The sequence below is a fragment of the Leptodactylus fuscus genome, chromosome 8, assembly GCF_031893055.1.
Source record: "Leptodactylus fuscus isolate aLepFus1 chromosome 8, aLepFus1.hap2, whole genome shotgun sequence".
NCBI classification, from domain to species: Eukaryota; Metazoa; Chordata; class Amphibia; order Anura; family Leptodactylidae; genus Leptodactylus; species Leptodactylus fuscus.
Window position 1 is genome coordinate 43,342,297 of NC_134272.1, and position 22,388 is coordinate 43,364,684.

The following is a 22,388-nucleotide window of genomic DNA, read 5'->3' on the forward strand; positions in this document are numbered from 1 at the left end:
GTAAAGTTCAGTTTTGGGACTGTCACCTGACCTCTCTGATGACTTCTCCTGTGGAAAACTTAGTACTAACTACATGTGAAACTGTAGCCTGGCCGAGAAGGAACCTGATGTGGAGGACACAGCTGCAGAAAGACCTGTTGCTGCTTCCTACAGTATCAGCTACCACATAGAGCACAGGCAGGGACCAGGGGGAGCAGTTTTGGCGCACTGTGTGTCATGTACTAACACTCTGCTCTAATTAGCTACAGGGACCTTTCCCTGCTCAATCTCAGTCGCCAGTAACAAATGAGACTGAACAGGGTGAGTAAGCAATGTGAAAGCCGGCGATGTGCTCAGCGCTACACATCCTGGACTGGTTCCTCACTCAGTTAATAAGTCTTCCTAAGCCAGAAGTAGCCGAGTGAGGAACCAGTCTAGGATGTGTAGTGCTGAGCAGCTGATGTAGATGGAAACCTTATGATCTACCGTTAGTGGGCCCCCACCTTCTCACAGGGCCCTAGGCCATCGCTCCTCTGCATCCCTCCCACACTAGCTATGACTCTGGCAGCAGCCAAAAGATCAGTGGCTGCTGCTTAGTTACCTGTTTCTGAGCTGCAGCCGTCATTTCGGCTCAAAAACAAGTGCCGTGCCGGTTAACGTAAGGCGGCGGGCTGGGTTCGGCCTGCAGGCCTTGTGTTTGACACTTGTGGATTATTGTATATGTAAAATTTCTCTGAGTTTATCATTCATTTCTTGTCTGATAAATATCTGCCAGGGTAAGAACACATTTCAGGTTTTGTTTATGCAGCTAAAATCAGAAGTGGATAGAATAAAAAAGTAGTGCCATCTATTCTCTTCCATTCTCATCCAGACCTCTTTTTGACAATGCCCATATTCTGTGGTAGGATATTCAAGTAGACGTGCATGGTGTGATGGTTTTACTCATGTAAGTGCACGGCCATTAACTGGTTCCCTCACTACACTGCCTTTTTACATCCTTGGCATGTAAATGACTCCCAGGAACTGGAGAGCCAGGAATTCATCTCTTTACAGTGCTCAATACCTGCCACATGTGCAGACGCAATGGTAAGTAGCAAGTGGCATTAAGCTTTTAGGTGCTGCAGTCTTTAGTGACCATGGCATCTGGAAAGTTTGAGATCAAATGGAATAAAAATAAACTGATAAAAACATCACCACAGAAAGAAGGTATAATAGAAGGATTTGCACCTGCTACTGGTTTTGGCTTACATGATGGACTGGTGCAAAACACTGACGTGTGAATAAGGCTTATTTAGGGAGCAATGACTTTTTCTCACAGGGGAACCTTGTGTTTAATAACTTTTTATGTACCTCAATAAATGAAATTATAATTTACAAAGTAATGCATCCACTTTGAATTACTTTTATGGAATTGACTTTTTAATTAATATTCTAATATTTTATGATTACTGTATTCTAAATCTTGTCATATTTTTTTCTATTTTGTAGACGGCCCTTAATTTGTTCTATTTGACCATTATTGGACATGGATTATCAATTGTGTCACTTCTAATTTCTTTAGGGATTTTCTTTTACTTTAAGTAAGTGATTATATTTGCAAATTAAATATGATTATATTCACAATTGAAGCAAATATCACATGTCTCTCTCATTTGAACTAGATAAATTGTCACCTACTGTATTTTTTGGACAATAAGACACATCTGACTATAAGATGCACCCCAGGGTTGGGCAAGAAAAATTAACAAAAATATTTCAAATTAATCTCACCGTTTCTGGTGGCCAAATGAAGTAGAAGAGTCAATGTCACTAAATGGTATGCTAGTGAAGATAAAGGGGTTATTAGCTAACAGACCTACACAACCCCATTAGCTTAGACTTCCTCTGCAGACTTTCTACTTCAGTTATACCTATTGGGAAACCATCAGTACTTCACTAGGTCTAACTGACATGAAAAATGCAACCATTTTGGAAATCTCAGCCTATCCACTGTGCTTATATTTCTGCAATATATGGATGGGACTCACAGGGACTCTAAAACTCCTGTTTTTTGCTGCAGCATTTCTGCTGTGGATTATTCCAAATAGGGCCCTGACATTAGGTTAAGCCCCACGTAGTGAAACACAGCAAAACAAACAAACAAAAAAAAAAAACACGATGGAAACGCATTGAGTTTTTTTCTGCAGTGTTTTTCATTGTATACTTGCACAATTTTCCTCTGCAGACTTTCTGCCCCAATTAAACCTATCCATAAAACGCCAGCATTTCCGTAGGTATAATTGACATGCCATTGACATTAGCCAGAATCCCATCCACTTTGCAGGTACCGTTCAACACATTTCACAACTTAGGGGTTCAGTCTTAAGCATGAATTTGGTTTGTAAATTCAGCGCCATAGCTCTGACCACAGATTCTCTATTTATGAGAAATTAACGATAGCGGATCCATAGTCTTAAGAGAGTGAAATTGTGTGTGGTCAAACTTCCAATTGCAGCCCCTCTATTTTTGTACTCAGACAGGGAAGAGAGAGCATTTGTAGAGAGCTGATCTCACACTGGAGGAGCTGACAGGGCCATGTATGATATGTAGTCGCACATCCATTTGTACTACCAGCTGCAGGAATAATGTGCAGTCTTCCTTGGTGATAACAGCAGATCACTAGTATGCCTTTATTTTAAAAGGGGTGAGCTACATAGAGTTGGCAATATAGTTGCATTGCCATTAGGTCAAAAATTGTTGGTGGCGATGTATTACTATTACCTGTACTTTCACTGATGTGTATATGTGCATTTTGTACCCTAGAATTCTGCTAACATGTATAGTATGGACTGAAATACAATTTAATTCATTTCAATCTTTCTGCTTCAGAAATTTAAGCTGCCAAAGAATTACGCTTCACAAGAATCTTTTTCTGTCCTTTGTCTGCAATTCAGTTGTCACAATAATTTCGCTAACCGCTGTGGCAAACAACCAACCTTTGGTGGCTACCAACCCAGTAAGTCAAAGCTAAATGTTGAATCAAATGATTATTTTATCTTTGTCTCAATAATATCTTGTGCATCTAAGTACAAAGGAAACATCTCCTATGGTGAATACATCTAAATATAAGATTGAGAGTATATTATAAATATCATTTTAAGCCCTCTGTTATGTGCTTATTAATCTTTTAATATAATTTTTATAGAATTTGGTACTTCAAACGTATTGCTTCCCTTCAAACAGTCATAAAGTTAAAGGGGTTTCACCAAGATAAACAGTTTTTAAAATAATGCAGAATGATGTACCAAAGCAAAAAAAACCCCTCATTCATCAAAAGTAGATACTTTGTACAAGTTTAAAAAAAAAAAAAAAAAAAAAAAGTTATGGGAACTAGAGTTTTTGGATGTAGTGTTGATCCCCTTTAATACTATGATGCTTTTTTTATCAAAACCATCCAATGGTTAGAACACCAAGCAAGGCAGTGCTATTTGTTATTTTCTATCAATTGTTGCCAGTCATGTTATGTCATTTTTCATATGATATTCCCATTTTTCTATTTTCATTTTTCAAATTATACACTTCAGAAATAAAAGGAAACAAGGGAGCAAAGGTCATAGAATAATGCACTGTACTATACGTATTGCTCTTTCATTTCAGATAACCTACATAATGCAAAGTGTTCAATCTGGAACCAGTTTTACTGGTAGATCAAGGTTATACTATGTGAACACTGTCAAATGTTACCAGTCTTGATCAATTTATAAAACACTGCTCTCAGCTTTCAAGCCATGGCAGATGTTCAAATGAGGCAAAACATTTACATGGTGTGTGAGAGATCCAGAATTTGGTAAAATATCAGATATATCCACAAACTACTGAAGCACCACAAATTGTACTTGTTTTAAAGTTGGGTTCACTCTGCTTCTTTTGGAGGTATTTTCTTTTACTGTCACAAAAACAGCTCCAAAAACACTTGAAATAATCGACAATGGAACTCAATATGAATCAGGTAGCTTCATTTTTCAGCAGTTAGCTGAAAAAAAAGCATCCTGCCCTATCTTGAGACAGAAAAAATGCTCCAAATTCCATTGAACTTGGGAAACCTTAAAACAAAGTCTAAGAAAAAATACAAAAAAAAACACAATTAGAATATTTAAAAAAGCCTAAAAAACCGAACTTTTCCACTTGACGAAATTCCTTGTCCCCTATGACCTGCAGTAGTGACCCTTCCCCTCACACCTTCTCCAATCTGTCGCCTGCTGTCACGACTTGCCTTACTAAAATATTTAACCTCTCTCTCTCTCTCTCTCTCTCTTCTATTGAAAAAATCCTCCCTTAACCCATCCTATGCTGCTAACTATTGACCGGTCTCTAAATTCCCCTTCATCTCCAAAATCTTGGAACACCTGGTCTATTCTTGTTTAATCCGCTATCTCTCTGCTTGACCCCTTACAATCTGGCTTCTGCAGTCTGCACTCTACTGAAACAGCCCTCACAAAAGTCTCCAATGAGCTCCTGACAGCTAAATCTAATGGTGACTTCTCTCTTCTTATTCTTCTGGATTTCTCAGCAGCATTTGAGACTGTTGACCATCAACTCCTCCTCACTATACTCCGCCCAATCGGCCTCAAGGACACCGTGCTCTCTTGGTTCTTCTCTTATCTCTCAGACCGCACTTTCAGTGTATCATTCGCGGGCTCTGTTTCCTCCCCTCTTTCCCTTGCTGTTGGGGTTCCTCAGGGCTCGGTCCTTGGCCCCCTGCTCTTCTCTCTCTACACAGCCCCCATTGGGCAAACCATCACCAGATTTGTCTTCCGGTACCATCTTTATAATGACACCCAATTATACAAATCTTCCTGTGACATCATCCCTGCACTAATACAGAACACCAGTGACTGTCTTTCTGCTGTCTCAAATATCATGTTTTTGCTCTATCTGAAACTGAACCTCTAAAAGAATGCACTACTACTGTTTCCACCATCTAATAGATCTGTCCCTGATATCTCCATTGCAGTCTCCATTCTTACTATAGCTGCTAGGCAGCATGCCCGCTGCCTCGGGGTTGTGTTTGTCTCAAACCTTTACTTTACCCCCCATATCCAATCACTCGCACACTCATGTCCTTTCCACCTCAAAAACATCTCCAGAATACGCCCTTTCCTTACCAGAGATACATTAAAGACACTTATTGTCGCTCTTATTCACTCTCACCTTGACTACTGTAATTCCTTACTAATCGCTACTGTCCCCTCTACAATCTATTCTGAATGCAGCGGCCAGGTTCATCTATCAGTCTAGACGCTACAGCGATGCCTCTGGTCTGTGCCAGTCGCTACACTGGCTGCCTATTCATTATAGAATAAAATATAAAGTTATCACCCTCATCCACAAGTCTCTCCATAATGCTGCACCTCCCTACATTTCCTCCCTCATCTCTGTCTACCGCCCAACCCGTGCACTCCGCTCACTCAATGACGTAACACTTACAGCCTCTATTATCAGAACCTCCAACACTCATATACAAGACTTCTTCTGAGCTGCACCACTTCTTTGGAATGCTCTATCCCGGACAATCAGATTAACTCCCAATTTCTACAGCTTCAAGCGCAAACTAAAGAGACAGCTTTTCAGACAGGCCTATCACAATTCCTAATGTAAACCCTTCGGTACTGTAATTAGAATCCCTAAAGCAAACCCTTCTCTGTTCACGCTACCACATTACTGCACACGATATGACGCCGTTTCAGGCTAACTTTATATGGCCAAGCACCATCTGCACGTTAAAGGATTCGACTGGTGATGGCTCATAGAGTTTTATGTCTGTATAATGATAGTAACCTCTATTACAAAATTGTCTGACCACTGTATAAGCAATGCTACCTCCGATGCCACCACTGCTACCTCTTGTGTCACCCCCTCTACCTCATAGATTGTAAGCTCTTGCGAACAGGGCCCTCAGTTCCATTGTGTGAAATGACTAGGCAGACCCTAAAGACTTTCTACTGGGTTTACTAGGGCAAAGAGAGGATTGGAAATCCTCATTAGGAATTTTGAGAATACTAGTCCATGTCAGAAAGCTGCTAGCAATTCATTACTTAAACACTGTTCCTCCATCTATTAGAAATCAAAATGAATCATATAATACAGCTAGAACATAAAGTTTACATCAAAAGAAAATCCACACACAAATCTGAAGCAATACAGGGGGCTTGGCTTGACACTCCAGGTCTGCAGCCTGCTTACTAGATGGAAAGTTTCCCCTGGCCCTTGTGTCATTACTCCATACTTGGGAACAGACTTGGGGTGCATATACGTCCCTAATCAAGGTGGGTTTATCTTCTTCCCCTGCTCATTTTTTCCAACAGCACCTCATACATCGATTGTCTAACCTCTTTTTTTTTTTAATGACCTTTCCTCATCAATAAGAGATTAGTAGGGCCCAACTTCCGAGACCTCTGCTGATCACCAGCTTCAAGGGGCTCAAGAGCTAATATGAATGTTGAAAAGTCTTCATAGTTTATATTGCATGCCATTTCATAGTGCCCGCATGACGTAATTACAGTCTCATCCAATTCACTTCTATGGGACTGTAATTTCATTACCTATCCACTATGAAACAGACTGTGCGATATAAAAAGTAAAGAGATCATGGCGCTCGAACAAGCACTGATCTCTTACTGGTGACCTATACTGAAGATAGGTCATCAATAAAAAGGAGTTGGACAATCCCTTTAAGAAGAAAGACATAGCAGAGCTATAGATAACAACTTCGTTAGCCAAGGTCCATGAAAAAATTAGGGAAATTGGGTGCAGCTTGATTAAGAAAAAAATAAGGACCTTTATGGATGACTCTGCCTAAGTATACATATCGAACATACAAAAAAACTAAGGCCGAAGCCCAACGCGGTATAAAAGCTGCAGTTTGGCAGCCCCTGCAAAGAGCAAATCCCATCCACACATTGCAGAAAAATACTCACAGCATAAATACTGCTATTTCCAAAACCATTGCATTTTGTAAATTGTAGCATGTCAATTCTACCTGCGGAAATGCTGGCGTTTTCCGTATAAATATAATTGAAGCAGAAAGTCTGCAAAGGAAAATTCTGCAGACTTTCTGTTATAAGCACTGCAGGAAAATCTCCGATGCAGCGCTAGTGTACTTGCTGAATCACTCCTGCTGCCTCAGGGTAAGTACTCTGTCAGATCCTCTGGGGCGATATGCTGTTACTTGGAGATACTTTCATAATCTGGTTGTTAAATATGTAAACATCATTTAATGCACATATAATCCGACATAACTAATATTTACACAGTGTAAACTTAAGCAGTCTGAAAATGTTCCAGATTTAACATAGTGGCTCATTGTGGATGATAAATTTGGTGTATGTTTAGTCTAAACCTATACCACCTATTAGCTGGCTTACAATGGCCTCATGCACATGACCAAGTGTGCAGCCCTAGGCTCTACCGAGGGGGTCCAGTGCTCTATTCTGATCATTATAGAGCAGGTGCTATCCTACCCTGTGAAAATGGTTCAGAACGGGACCCAAGTCAAGCTTGAAACCCGCTAGGACAATACTAAGTCTGCCCTATTGTGTGAAGCATGAGTAACACAATTTATATTAAACTGGGGACACCTCAGAGTACAATAATGACACCAAAACAAACATCAGCATTATACTGGGAGGGGGAGCTCTGGGGAGTATATTATTGTTATGAACCAAATGCATTACAAGACAGATAGTTAGTCCCAGGTAAGCGGACTCCCCTGCACACTGAGGTAAATCAGCACTGAGCAACCAATGGGTTGTTTGCCTGGCCCGAATTGCCTCAGGTGTCTATCCCTGTGCAGATTTCTGGCACATGATGTGGAGTTGTCCAACTGTGCAGGCCTTCTGGAGAGGGGTAGTGAACCTCCTGGCCGATGTTCTGGGTTGCCCTGTCCCGCTCTCTCCCGAGGTCTGTTTATTTGGTGTCCTGGAGGAGTTGTGGCAGCATCACATTCGGATTTTCCTTTGGGAGTGTCTATTTTATGCCAGGTATGCCATTGCCCTCTGGTAGATGGCCCCGCAGTCTCTTTCGGTATCTCAATGGCAGAAACTGGTCAATTCTCTCATTTAACCAAATTATATATAAGGGCAGGGGCTGGGGAGCGTGGTGTGCTTCCCCTGTCACCCAATACTCTGCCCCCTCACTGCGTTCGGCGCTAGGCGCCTTTGTGCCTTGAGAAGGGACCTCTGCTGGTTGGATCCGCGGCCCTTGGTGACGTGTGACTACTGTCGCCAGGAGGATTTGATCATTATTGCGCTTTCCCGTGTATGTAATGGGTGTGGACTGGGATGAGATGGCGCCATGGCAGATCTTTATTTATTTGAGACTTTTTCTGTACTTTATTTTATGCTCTTCTGTACATGTACTTTCCTGATTGAATCATTTGTTTTGTTATATCACCTTCAATAAAACGAGTTTAAAAAAAAAAAAAAAAAAGAATACACTGTAGAGAGGGAATGGAGCTCGCAAGACTTTAGTTATGCCTGTGGCTACATATGTTAGTGATTCAGTGGAGCCTAGACTTTGAGGACCTCATCAATGTCATAAATTTGGGCTTCACTCAAAATCAGTGCATTATTGGCACAACCAAAGAAGCATGGCACCCAGAAACACTTAGGATGTACAGTAAAGGCTTACTGCTTGGAGCCCCTCAAATACTGTCTTCTGACATGTAAAAGAGTTGCAAATTTATTTTAAAAAGTATTAATGTATTTACATTCAGTTCACACTTGCACTGCATAATGAAATACGGATATAATTAGATTTATTAGATTTTTTTTTTCACCGGGAGGAGTGGGAGGACAGCGGAGCAACAAGGACAGGTGAGTATGCTTTTTTTTTTTTTTTCACTGGCCCCAGCTTATTTAAACTTTAATAAAGCTGTCCATTTTTGTCTGGACAACCCCTTTAAGTAAAATAGGAAAGCATGTGGGATTTAAGACTCTGTTCACATCTGTGTTGGAAAGTTCACTTGGCGTCTCCAGTCAAATATGCTTCCCTATTTCAACTATTAAAATTATTGACCATGAGAGGAGCTATTGGTATCTGTCATATATTGGAATCATACTAGTGGGAATGTGAACAGAGCCTAAGACAAAACAATGTTGCAGTTTATTATTTCATATACAGTCGTATTCAATGCACTTTTAATAAAACTATAAAAATGTTTCTAAGCTGTTTAATACTAATATAAGCTGTAATTGTAACTTTATCTTGAATTATTATAAATCTATCTCCTAAAGATTAAGACTGTGTTTGTTTTCTCATAGGTCAGCTGTAAAATATCTCAGTTCCTCCACTTTTACCTCATGGGATGCAATTATTTTTGGATGCTGTGTGAAGGAATATATTTGCATACACTTATAGTAGTTGCTGTATTTGCAGAGAAACAGCACTTGATATGGTACTACTTACTTGGATGGGGTATGTAAATTGTCTGATGTTTGTATTCACAGCTCCTTTGTCTATATACAGGACTAAATCATATTCAGAAAAATGTAGGTCAGATGTACTCTACACAGAGTTACTGCAGGAGAATCTGCTCTACTGTATCTCTCTCACTCAGATACAGCCCCCAGGATCATGCAGGACATTTACATAGAGACGTACTGATGTGATACTGATGAGTAATCCTAACAAACAATGTTACTTGCGTCACCTGGGCTCCAGTGCAGGTCCCTGTCCCCCTGAATGACGTCACTGAGTCCTGTGAATGGTCTCAGCAGTCATCAAGAGTCAGATTGGCGTCAAAATGCATAGATGAAAGGAACATGAGGTCGTGTGACAGGCCTCAATGGTTCCTAACATCGTTCAGGAGGCCAAAACAGGCCCAAAGAAAACTGGGAACTGTGATGGAGTCCAGGGGAGGTGAGTAACATGGTTTGTTAATTTTAATTATGTCTCTTGGTTCTCAGCTTAGCTGATTGTGTTCACTTTCCTCTTCCTCTTTTCAGAATCTTCTGTCTTTCACAGGCATCGGTATGCTCTTTACTCTGGGGTCTGACGAAAATCCAGAGTATAATAATAGTAGTTCTGGTTTGGGCGTGTTTGGTCTGAACGAAACCAGCGGGCGAGCCTACAAATCTTGCGATGTTGCCCAACAAATATTTATCTCCAATAGACTCCATCCCATGCCCCACAACCGTAATCAACTGTTGGATTATAATGGGGCAAATACTTGGTGTTGGGCCCTCTTGCAGCTAAGTGCCCCAGGCAACAACCCATTTTGCCTTTATTATATTATATTATAATTTGCCCCTGCTACAAACAGCTCCTAAAATATGCATATAAGAAGTTTTGCAGATAGACTCTATCAAGCAACAGGAAACTATATCTACCGTGCCATGACTGCATCAGTTTCTGTTACCAAATATCACTATTAGGGATCTGTCAATAATTACCTGTCAAGCAAGACTATGTTCTTATCTATGTTAGAGACCCTGTTTTACGTTCTGTCATATGTAATAGGTGAAATAGTGCTGCATGTAACTGACACCTCAGCTAAACCTGATAGACCTGCTTCAGGAAAATGGGGGGTTATCATGTTTAATGAAACTGTAAATAGGCACATCCAGTTATGCCGGAAACTGTAACAGGCTCTGTTGTCTTGAATGAGGCTGCACTATCGTTCCCCTGGTCAATCACTGCAGGGGAATAGTAGTAAAGGAAGAGCAGCAGGAAACCCTAGCAGACTCCATTCTTTTTAGTGGGGCTATGCTGTAGTTCCCTGTGCAGAAGAGAAGGGGACACAGAGGACTAACATTGCCTGTCTTTCATTCTCAGGGATTCTAAGGTTATGACCCAAAAAATTGTAAAGTAATAGCATATCCTAGGGGTATGCTCTTGCTTAAATGGGTTTTAATGTTTGGGATTAAAAAATCACCTGCATTTATTCTAACTACATCCTCCGCTCTCAGCAATATTGTGCTACATCTAGAACATGCTACTGGCAGATCAAACAGCGTTCTCTCCAATCTGTGGGATATATAGTATATGGATCTGGATTTGGACAATGTGTTTTCAGAGAGACTGCTCATAATTTAGAACAGTAGAAGTGGAGTTGAGACCTGTCAGATTGGTGCACAGTCATTTTCAAGAGAGGTTCTAGTACTTGGTTTGATGCTATCTGCTAGAGTATTGGAGAGTTTTAAAAATTCTCTTTTATTATCTTAGTGATGACAATCTGTTGTCTTGATCAGTTGCCAATGCCTACAACCATGAATGCAGACCCTTTCTATGGTCTGGCACTTCTCGGAAACCCTGCCATGATTTCTTAAAGGGGTACTCCCACGTCGCATACTTACCCGTCTTCGTTCCTCTAAAATCTTCTGTCTTCCGGCTTTGTCTCGTCATTGGTGGGCGGGGTCACATATGCAAAGCCAAGCGGCGAGATGCCGCCGGCCCTGCGTGCGCGCTCATACACCAGTCTACCCTTCACAATGCGAATACAGACCCGACACCCTGCGGGTCTGTATTAGCATTGTGAAGGCTAGACTGGTGTATGAGCGTGCACGCAGGGCCAACGGCATCTCGCCGCTTGGCTTTGCATATGTGACCCCGGAGCGGAACAGCATCGCTTCTGCCGCTGCTGTCTTCATGCTTGTGCCGACGTCTAACAGTCCCCAGCATCCGCCTATTACAGCGGATGCCGGGGAGTTAGATGCCGGCACAGGTGAAGCCAGCAACATCGCTATGCTTCTGCCCTGCATGAAGCAAGCAGCGGCAGAAGCGATGCTGTTATTCCGCTCCTCCGCCCCCCGGAATAACAGCATCGCTTCTGCCGCTGCTTGCTTCATGCAGGGCAGAAGCATAGCGATGTTGCTGGCTTCACCTGTGCCAGCGTCTAACCCTGTATTGGCGGCCCCTTCCCCCAAAGGGTAAACTACCCCCCCCCCCTCCAGGCTCGCTCCCGTGTACTTAGCCCCTCCTCCCTCCCCCTGAGAGCAGCAGACACATCACTTGACTCAGGAGCAGCTAGGTCAGGGCAGTGGCCAAAAAAAAAAATGAATAAAGTGAGATAGTGGCCAAACAAAGCAGTTTTGCTGAAGCATTGTATGTAGGAAAAGTCTTACATTCACATTTACAAGCATTATAGATAGGATCCTTGTGACGGGACAACCCCTTTAAGGCCACATTCAGACAACTGAGGTATAAAATGGCCAAGAAAAATATCCATTTTTAACGGCCTTCTTGCACTTGAGAGTTACCCATTTTCATGGATCCCCCACACACGAGTGTATATAGGGATCTGTGAAAATGGCCAAACATAGGACATGACCTCTATTTTGACGATCCGTAACTACATGTATATAGCCCCCATTCACTGATATTGAATGTAATGTAATTTTAATATTCGTCACACGGCAATTAATTGGTGTCGTGTCAATGTAATTTTGTCATGTAGTGTCTCTGCTTGATATCTGTCCACAATAAGGAAATCATCGTTGGGTTTGTGATCTGCATTCATAGTCGTATCCATTGGCAAACAATGACAACAGACTGTCACCACTAAGATGGTTCAAGAAAATCTTTAAAACTCTGCAAAATATTCAATGACTTAATATACGTAAAACTGTTTAACCCTAAATTCACACAACCAATTTTCATGGGACAGTATGTCACTGGGAGGCAGGAACTTACTTATAGATAACTATAATGCTAGCAGTCCCTCTCACAGCATGAAGCTCAGGCCAGCAAATCCGGTGAACATATGAGCCGCGCTTCACAGGTGAAATTCTGTCTTGTGAATCTAGGGTAACTTTTATTTGTCTACACATCTAAATATGATTCTGTTTATAGAAAAAACACTTTCATTTTTTTTATTGTCCTAATATATGTGCATATGTAAGTGTATATATTTACATACTGTATATAACATTGGTTAATATCTTTTACAGGATTTCCACTGATTCCAGCCTGTATCCTTGCTGTTGCAAGATCTTTGTATTATAATGACAAGTAAGCACTTCGTACTTCTCAAAGAGAGATTACGTTTTTACATTCCTGAAATTTTTATTAATAGTTATTATAATGTGTATTAAATTGATTCTTTTCCAGTTGCTGGATTAGTTCTGATACTTATTTACTGTATGTTATTCATGGACCTATATGTGCCGCATTGTTGGTATGTAGAATTTTTTTTTTCATTTATAACTGTATAAGTGTTTCTTTGTTGAGTTACATGGCAGAATTACCTCGCCAGACTGGTTAAAGGGAGTCTATTAGAGATGAGCGAGTACTGTTCGGATAAGCCGATCCGAACAGCACGCTCGCATAGAAATGAATGGACGTAGCCGGCACGCGGGGGGTTAAGCGGCCGACCGGCGTCAAAGCGGAAGTACCAGGTGCATCCATTCATTTCTATGGAGCGTGCTGTTCGAATCGGCTGATCCGAACAGTACTCGCTCATCTCTAGAGTCTATCATTAGAAAAACACCTTTTTAACTAATGGCACGTTGGAATAGCCTTTAAAAAGGCTATTCTACTCCTACCTTCCATTCTTTTCTTCTCCCCGCCATTTCTGATAAAATCTGTTTCTTCTTTTATGTAAATTTCGATCACGGAGCAGCGGGGGCATTCCCCCTGTGCTCTGAGCACCCTCCGTGTCATAACCTTCGGCCGCCCCTTAGCTAATTGTGTTCACTCCCCTCTTACTCTTCTCCAGATTTTCTGCCTTTCGCAGGCTTTGGATGCAGCGCTGTACAGATATAAAATCTTGGTCATGTGCAATCGGCTCTGCCACTTTGGGTTTGGGCAGAGCTGACTGCGCATGCCTGGACCGCCATTTTGCTTTGGTCTGCTACACAAATGTACTGTGCTTACGCAGTACACTTGTGTAATTATCTGGTGAGCTGAGCATACCAATGCCTGTGAAAGGCTGAAGATCCGGAGAAGAGGAAGAGGGGGTGAACACAATCAGCTAAGGGGGCAGTGGAAGGTTATGATGTGGGGAATACTCGGAACACAGGGGGAACGCTGTATGATCATTATTTGCATAAGAGAAGAAACCGATTTTATCAGAAATGGTGTGGAGAAGAAAAGTATGGAAGGTAAGAATAGAATAGCCCCTTTTAAAAGCTATTCCAATGTGCCGTAAGTTAAAAAGGTGTTTTCCTAATGATAGACTCCCTTTAAACTGGTGACATAACGCTGATAGGATGGATAGAGATGCAGAATACTGCTTCTTTAGTTTTTCACTGTTTGTCATTCTCTTGACACTACAAACCAATAGTAAGGATGTTTGGTCATTCTGGAATACCGCAAGACACCCAATGATAATGAGCTTGACTACATACACCATAGCCTCCTGTGTACCCCGAGTCTTCAGTCCTTTGTACAGGCTGATAATCTGCCGCTAATGACCGCAAATAGCAAGTCAATTGGCACTAGTTACACTAGTTTCCATTTACTTGCAGCATATCTGCTGTTTATACATGGGGATATGTTGTGAATGTATAAGAGGTGCCATTATTTGTTTGCTCATCACTAGACAGGTTTACATGCAACTTTTGTTTGGACAATTATTGCCCTGTGTAAATGGGCTTTAACTCAGAAACCAAGTTTATTCTAGTAAATGCATTTTTATTGTTACATTCTGCCTCATTTATGTTTTTACAAATGTACAGTGGGCTATTTATTATGTCACAATGTATTTTCTGAGCCTTTGGAACTACCAATTTGCTTTCTTTAGAACAATTCTAATACGCTTATATTAGTAAATGACTCTTTATACATTATATCTGCAGTCAGGTTAGGATGTTCATGTATCATATTGTTGTATGTATCATATAGTTTAGTCATTTGGAATGCTCTTTTTTTTATTAAAAGGTAAACTTATTTTTCCTGCTGAACATTGTACGTGTTCTGATAACTAAATTGAAAGTTACACATCAAGCTGAATCCAATCTCTACATGAAGGCTGTCAGGGCAACGCTTATTCTTGTGCCCCTTCTTGGAATTCAGTTTGTACTACTGCCATGGAGACCAAGCGGAAGGATAGCAGAAGAAGTGTTTGACTATATTATGCATATTCTTATGAATTATCAGGTAATAACATTTATAACATTATAGTGTTTCTCAAGCATAAAAAATGCCACAGAGGATCCCTTTCTTCAACTAAGGCTAGATTCACACAACTGATTTTTAGCCGTAAAACTCGGTCCACATGTTTGCTGGATTTACTGGCCTTTCCTAACCTTCCCATCCTGGGAGTAGAATGAAGCAACATACTTTTCTGTACTGGTGGTGTGAATCTAGCCTAAGATGAAAAAAAACCAAAAACCTGACCTATCCTAATACCCATAACTTTTTGGCTAAGGCCCCAGTTGGCGGAAACAGCATTTGGGGCGGCTGCAAAAATCCAGCAGATGGAACAATGTGTTTAACAGTACCAGCAAAGTGAGTGAGATTTTGTTTGATCAAATCCACACTGTGGCAATTTGTGACAAGGCCAGTTATGGTTTCTTATTGTTTTATATATGAGAAATTGTGGTATTTAGAATTTTTTAAAACGGTTTTACTTTTCTTTTACACCCTCAGCCTGCATTCACACGACTGATTTTTAGCCATGAAAACTGAGTCCGTGTGTTGGATGGATTTACTGTCCGGAATAATAGTTATCTATGCGGCTAGGACTCCCTGCCTTCCAGAGACATACTGTCCTGTACTATATCAGTATGCGACAGTACGTTGCTGGGATGCGGGGACTTCTAGGGTAAAGGCCCCACATTGTGGAAAAGCTGCTTTTTTTTGGCAGATTTTGCTGTAGTTTTTTGAGCAAAAGCCAGGAGTGGAAGAGCTTCCTTTATATTTCTCATTCTTTTTGTAGTCACTCCTGAGTTTGGAGTTAAAAGAACATAATGTACTAACAAAGTTAACGAGTACAAAAGTAAGTTTCATCCTTGCTGTCTAAATCTTTAATTTACATGGTCCTTTTTATTTTTTACAGGGATTGTTGGTTGCAACAATATTCTGTTTCTTTAATGGAGAGGTAAGCTTGGCTTAAAGCTTTGGTTTGCTGAACTTCTATAACCTACAATCACCAGACTTAAGTTGGCACTTTACTGCAGAAGTCGGCTGCTTACTGTAATTTCATGCTGCTATTCCCCAGATCTGGCTGTCATGGTGATGACGTGACGCTACTAATCTGACAATGGCCTTGCCTGCGCACAACTGCATTCAGTTTCCGCAAACATATGGTAGTCTGCATGAGGGCCACATATACTGCATTGAACGCAGCTGTGTGCATGGAACTCACTGTATTATAGCCCGAGCTTTACTGTACTAGACTGACAAAAAGCTGTCGGTCTAGAAAAGCAGTGATCAGGCCGCTATGCATGATATCTCCCTATAATGCATCATATTACATCTCAATATAATGCATAATATTCTCAGACATGCAGAAGACTTAAACTGTTTCACAGGAAATATTTTGTGCATTAAAAGCAAAATATTGTGAGCTTTAAAAATACACGATAAAACCAATATAAATATGGTATTAAAGTAATTGTAATGACCTGCCAGACAAAATTGCTGTGTTATATTTAATGCAGAGTAAATGCTGTAAAAACAAAATGCAAAAAATTAAGATAGTATTGTAGGTTTTTCACACGGACCCCCGACAACTCTATTAAAAGCTAATAAATCAGCATATGTACCCCAAAATGGTATGAATTGAAAGTTCAACTCGTCAAACAAAGAATAAGCCCTCATATAGGGAAATATGACGAAAAAGTCGCCAAGCATTATCCTGTGTCCTTAAGGGGTTAATTGCCAGGTATTTCTCTATACACAAACAGGAAGAAGGCCTACAGCGTACTTCTCTCCCCATTCCCAGACTTGTGCCCTGTGCCCAACTTAAAACCATGTTCTCTGTGAAACATTGCAATACTTTGAGTGACACATAGTGACACCATCTGTAGTTCAGGCAGAATGTTCCCTTTCAGTTTAAGTACAAAAAGTTTGACAAATGCTTCTGAAGAGTATTAGCTGGTGTGGATTGTGAAAAGTGCCTGAAAGTGACGCATGTTCCATAAGACGTCTTCATTTAAAGTGTTTATGCATTGCTTTGTTAGCCATATTTTGTAACTACAGAATTTATGACACCAATTTGCCTTAATATATCTGCAATAATTTCATTATTCCAGGTGCAAGCTGTTCTAAAGAGACATTGGAATCAGTACCGAATTCAGTTTGGGAACAGTTTTGCACATTCTGAAGGTCTCCGTTCCGCTTCATACACCATATCCTCGATCAGTGAAGCCCAGGGCACCACCTTTACCCATGACTATAGCAATGAGCATTCAAATGGGAAAAACTACCATGACATGGAAAATATTTCTTATAAACCAGAAAAACCTTATATGTGAAGTGGGTATGTTTCTGCTCAAGTATTACTGTTTGACTGCTGTCTACATGCAATATCTACTTTACACATATTAAGAGTGGCTCAATATATATTTATATATACTTTTTATGCAAAGTATATTTGCTGTAAACTGCATTAAAGTTTGTTTGCACTTGTGTTACACTTTTATAAGAGGTTTGTGAAGAATGACTTCTTATGTAGACTTTTCTCTTCATTAAATATCTAACATATTGCTTTTGTTACGTACTAGTTCAGTAAGGTAGTTCTTCCTTTTCATTACACTGACATGTATATCATAATTATGTATTTTAATGCATAAACATTTCAACTAAAATCTGTTACTTACATTTTGATATCTTGTTTTCTGCAAGTTATTTATACTATGGAATGTCTTATAAAAGGGAAAAGCGGATAGTGTGCGGTTTATTTAGGTAAAAACAAATTTACCACTAAAACTAGAACATTAAAGCCATATAATAAAATTGTAAATGTGTTTCTCAATGGTTCTTTCTATTTATTGTAAGTGGGCTTCCCATCTGGGTATGTTATGCTCTATTCATAAGGTAAGGCATAACTTGCTGATCAGTGGAGGTCCAACAGCTCAGACCCCTGAGAGTTTTGTTTCTAGTTCTGAATGGATCGGTGGTCAGGCAGCATCTGCATGCTTCATTCATTTCAATGGGAGTAAGCTGCACACTATAGCACTATATAACAATACGCTGTAGTTAGCTGCACACTATAGCACTATATAACAATACGCTGTAGTTAGCTGCACACTATAGCACTATATAACAATACGCTGTAGTTAGCTGCACACTATAGCACTATATAACAATACGCTGTAGTTAGCTGCACACTATGGCACTATATAACAATACGCTGTAGTTAGCTGCACACTATAGCACTATATCACCGACACTATTCAACTATCACTAGCACTCCCATTTAAGTAGATGGAGTCACGCAAGTGCTGCCTGACCACCGCTGCATTCAGAATGGAGAACAAAGATCCCCCATTTTTCTAATCATTGAGGGTCTGAGTAGGTGTTTCCCCACTGAGCTGCAAGTTATGTCTTATCCTGTGGGTAGGGCATAGTGTGCTCAGATGTAAAATTCCTTTAAGTCAACTGAAAAAGGACCCGCACACATTAGGTGAAACTTAGCCAATCCAAATGTGCATTTATATGTGGGAATGACGGGAAATGGATAGATCTATGGCTACCAGCTGTTTTTTTTAAATATATATATGGTGAGTGTCTTTCTTCTGGTCTTCTGTTTTGTGGAAGACAAATATAGCTGAAATGGTAGATTCATGAGACTTAATGCTTAACACACTTGACACAATGGTATTTCTTATTGCATTGTTATATATGAAATAATATTCTACTAGTTAAAATTGTAAAATGCGGTTTATCAATGTTAGCACTTGGTATAATTTTGGCAAGCTATAGCTAATCATGACAATCCTTGACATGGCGTATCAAAAGCAGCTTTGTTTACAGTAAGACGACTTTCTTAGTCTTAGGAACACATACTGAGAAATTGCGGAACATAATGGATGTGAAGAACATAAGGAACTTTTAATTAACTGAATTTTAATTAATATGTATGTTATATTTACTAAGTGGAGAATAGCTCAGCAGCCATGTTATACCGCTAAACAAATTTGGATCTCCATTATGGCACTCCTACACTAAAATAGCAACCTCCACCAGTCACCTATGCTTATAAAGTACTGAGCGCCACTTCTACAATGTGCCAGATCTCTATCTACAGAACACTAATTTGATTGTTTTTTAATAACTTATTATCTTACTTATGTTTGTGAAAAGTATCCTAATATTTAGAGTTATAAAGCTCCATAAATTTACCATTCTGTAGCATCTATTTCGTACTCTGAATTATGCCAACCCTATATATTCCTTCTATTCATTTATGAAAAATTTGATCCCAAATGGGTTTGTTCCTACGTGTTCCTGACATTAGCAGCAAAGTTGGATAGTGTAAGACTGTGCAAGGGCAGTTAATGGTTACACCCAGTTGTCAATTTATTCATAAACTTCTAGTAGGAATAACAGAGGAATGGCACAATGCCAAACATTATTTTAATAAGTTTACTACTAACTTTATATCTTATATTTAACCCTTTTTAGTCTATTTGTATTCCACATTTATGGAAAAAGTGCATATATTTTGTGTTTCTGTATTCGACATGCAGTGAAATGAACCAGCTATGAATATGCGCAGTATTGGAAAGACCACTGAATGTATTTAGCTCTTATTATCAGTTAGAAGGATCTGTTTGTATGATTATTTTTTTTCGCTTATATGGTATTTACGTTAACCCTTTTATTAATCTATTTGTATTACAAACCTATTGAATAAAATGTATATGTGTTTTGTATTTCAGTAATAGTCATGCAATTTGTCTCTTTTTAGGTGAAATAAAGCAGCTATGAATGCTGAAATAAAACTATATTTTATATGCAAAAGAATTAGGCCTTGTTCAGAAATGAAGTTTCTTGTTTCCAGTGGTAACCGCTGCATTGTTCCCAGAAATGTGTCTAAATCTGTGTTCATGATCATACACACTAAACTAAAACATATTATCATCTGACGCATTTATGGTTTACCCACAGAACGTGAGACCCACATCTATTTCAAGAATGGCCGTCCCCTACCTTTGACCGCTCAGAATGGAGCGTTGGTTGCATATGCGTGGGTCTTTCTAATTCTGTATGGGAGTTTGACAATCACAACTTACAACCTATTAACACGTTGAGTCATAAGTGTCTGTTTGCTGGGGGCCCCACCAATGAAACCCCACATTTCATGAGAACAGGGGTCTTCTGTTTAAACAAAATGGCAGTCGTGGCTGCATTCTGCAGCTGCATTCACAGTAAAGAGATTGTTGGGAGTAAAAGCAATGCACATGTGTGACCATTGCGTCATGGAGTTAACATGGTCAAGGCCCTTTTCAGCATCCATAGAGATACTGAGCACAACAGTCTCTTTTGAGACATGCTCACTTCATAAAACAGGTTGATTGCCTTTGTGATGTTAGCTTCCCTTCCCATCATGAGCCCAGCTTGATAGGAGTAGATCAGGTCTCCTATTAGTGGTACGGGCCAGTATGAAATAATCATGGCTAAGTGTTTAATGACAATGCTAAGTAAGGAGATAGGAAGGTAATTACATAATGTGGGTCTTTCTGATATTACTGCAATGTGGGCTTGTAGGCTAACCTGTGACAAGTGAATTGTAGGATTTCAGTAAATACAGAGAAAGTTCCCATCCCAGTTTTTTGTAGTAAATAGAGTGCAGCTTTTCCAGTGGGAATATCTTTAGTAGCCTTTGTCAGTTCCTCAAAGTGATAGGGTTTTCTTTAGGGTCAGGAGCCTGCAGTCTAGGGAGGATAGAGGCAATGATAAAATAACCTAATCTTCTTAAAGTAGGAGGAACAATGGATTTCTGGGTTAAGTTGGTTTACTAAATATAGAGAGTTGTAGTCAGCATTTCTCTAAGGAGGTTCTGCCTAGTTTGAGAAGAGATCTGTATATGTGGCATGTATGTGGTGGCCCTTTGAGTGTGTAGAGCTCATGCCAATGTGCAACCGCACTAGTTTACATACTCTTAGAAGTGTCTACAGCACTTAGCAATGGTGCCTCTGCCGGACGCTCAGCAGCTGTGTCTGGACTCCAGGGTTCTGTTGGCATTTATGTGCAGTCAGCAAGTCTTTGATGCTCCCTTTTACAGTCTCTGACAAAAGTTCTGTCACTTATCCATGTTGTGGAATCAAAAGCTTATAACCTGACTTTAAATTCATCTGTTGGTTTAAGAAATGACTCATATGAAAGCTGAAACCCTCCCAAATGTGTTTTTTTTTATAAAGAAAATAAATTGGCTTCAATGGCAAAATATTGATCATTTAATGAACACAGAACGGTCAGTTTTTGGCAAGACAAAAGTTTTGTCGCCTTGTCATGTGATGCCCCCAATCCTAGTGTACAGCCTCGCCGGTGCTCACTAATTGATCGGTTAATAAGTGGGTGTGTATAAGAAGAACTCCAGCACTCCAAACCTTCACTTGAACTTCACCTCTGACAGCATGCCAAAACTCAACCCTGCGACCAAAGCCTTGATTATCAAGAGGCTGAAGACCAGATCCACTGCAGAGATGGCTGGCACCTTTAATGTGTCTCAGCGTCAAGTACAAAGAATTTAAAAAAAAAGATTTGACCAGACTGGAGATGTTTTTGGCAAGCCCAGGTCCGGCAGACCCCACAAGACAACGGCTCAGGAGGAACGTTTGTTGGTTAGAAAATCAAAACCAGCCCCTCTTCCACTGCAGCAGAGCTCCAACAGGCCTGGTCACCTCAAGTCCTTGTGTCAACTAGAACAGTTTGTAGGATTCTGCCTCGAAATGTCCTCCATGGTCGAATTAGTGCCCAGAAGCCATCACGAAACAAAAGGCAATTAAAGGCCCACAGCCTGCTAAACGGATGGACAATGGAAAAGTGGCAAATGTGGATTTTTCAGATGAATCTTCAGTTGAATTACATCACAGCTATCGCAAATACTGCAGGAGACCTACTGGAGCCCGTATGGATGCAAGATCCCACCACCAAACTTTACTGTATTCTGGGTGTAAGATCATGGTGTTCAGTTACATTCAGTATGGGGGTATGCAAAACATTTGCAAGGTGGAAGGCAATATCAATAGCCTAAAATACCAAGATGTATTAGTTTCCTCTTACATTCCCAATCCTAAAAGGGGTCAAATTTTGCCGCAGGATGGTGCTCCATCTCATACATCCATCTCTACATTAAAGTTCCTCAAGGCAAAGAAGCTGAAGGTGCTCCAGCACTGGCCAGCCCAGTCACCAGACATGAACATCATTGAGCATGTTTGGGGTAGGATATAAGCTTTTGATTCCACAACATGGATAAGTGACAGAACTTTTGTCAGGGACTGTATGGCTGCTCAAATGTTTCTGATGTGCAACTTTGTTCT

The 22,388-nt window shown here is 40.3% G+C and overlaps 1 protein-coding gene across 1 annotated transcript in view; it reads left to right on the forward strand.

Moving 5' to 3' along the window:
* The window catches only part of CALCRL (calcitonin receptor like receptor), a 69,998-nt gene extending 51,714 nt beyond the window's left edge, over nt 1-18,284 (forward strand). The window contains exons 6-13 of the mRNA XM_075285152.1: nt 1,468-1,559; nt 2,848-2,974; nt 9,279-9,432; nt 12,906-12,966; nt 13,066-13,132; nt 14,836-15,054; nt 15,956-15,997; nt 17,154-18,284. Coding sequence (XP_075141253.1) covers nt 1,468-1,559; nt 2,848-2,974; nt 9,279-9,432; nt 12,906-12,966; nt 13,066-13,132; nt 14,836-15,054; nt 15,956-15,997; nt 17,154-17,375 — 984 coding nt within the window. The 3' untranslated portion in view covers nt 17,376-18,284. The remainder of the gene's footprint in view (nt 1-1,467; nt 1,560-2,847; nt 2,975-9,278; nt 9,433-12,905; nt 12,967-13,065; nt 13,133-14,835; nt 15,055-15,955; nt 15,998-17,153) is intronic.
* Nucleotides 18,285-22,388: the final 4,104 nt, after the last annotated feature.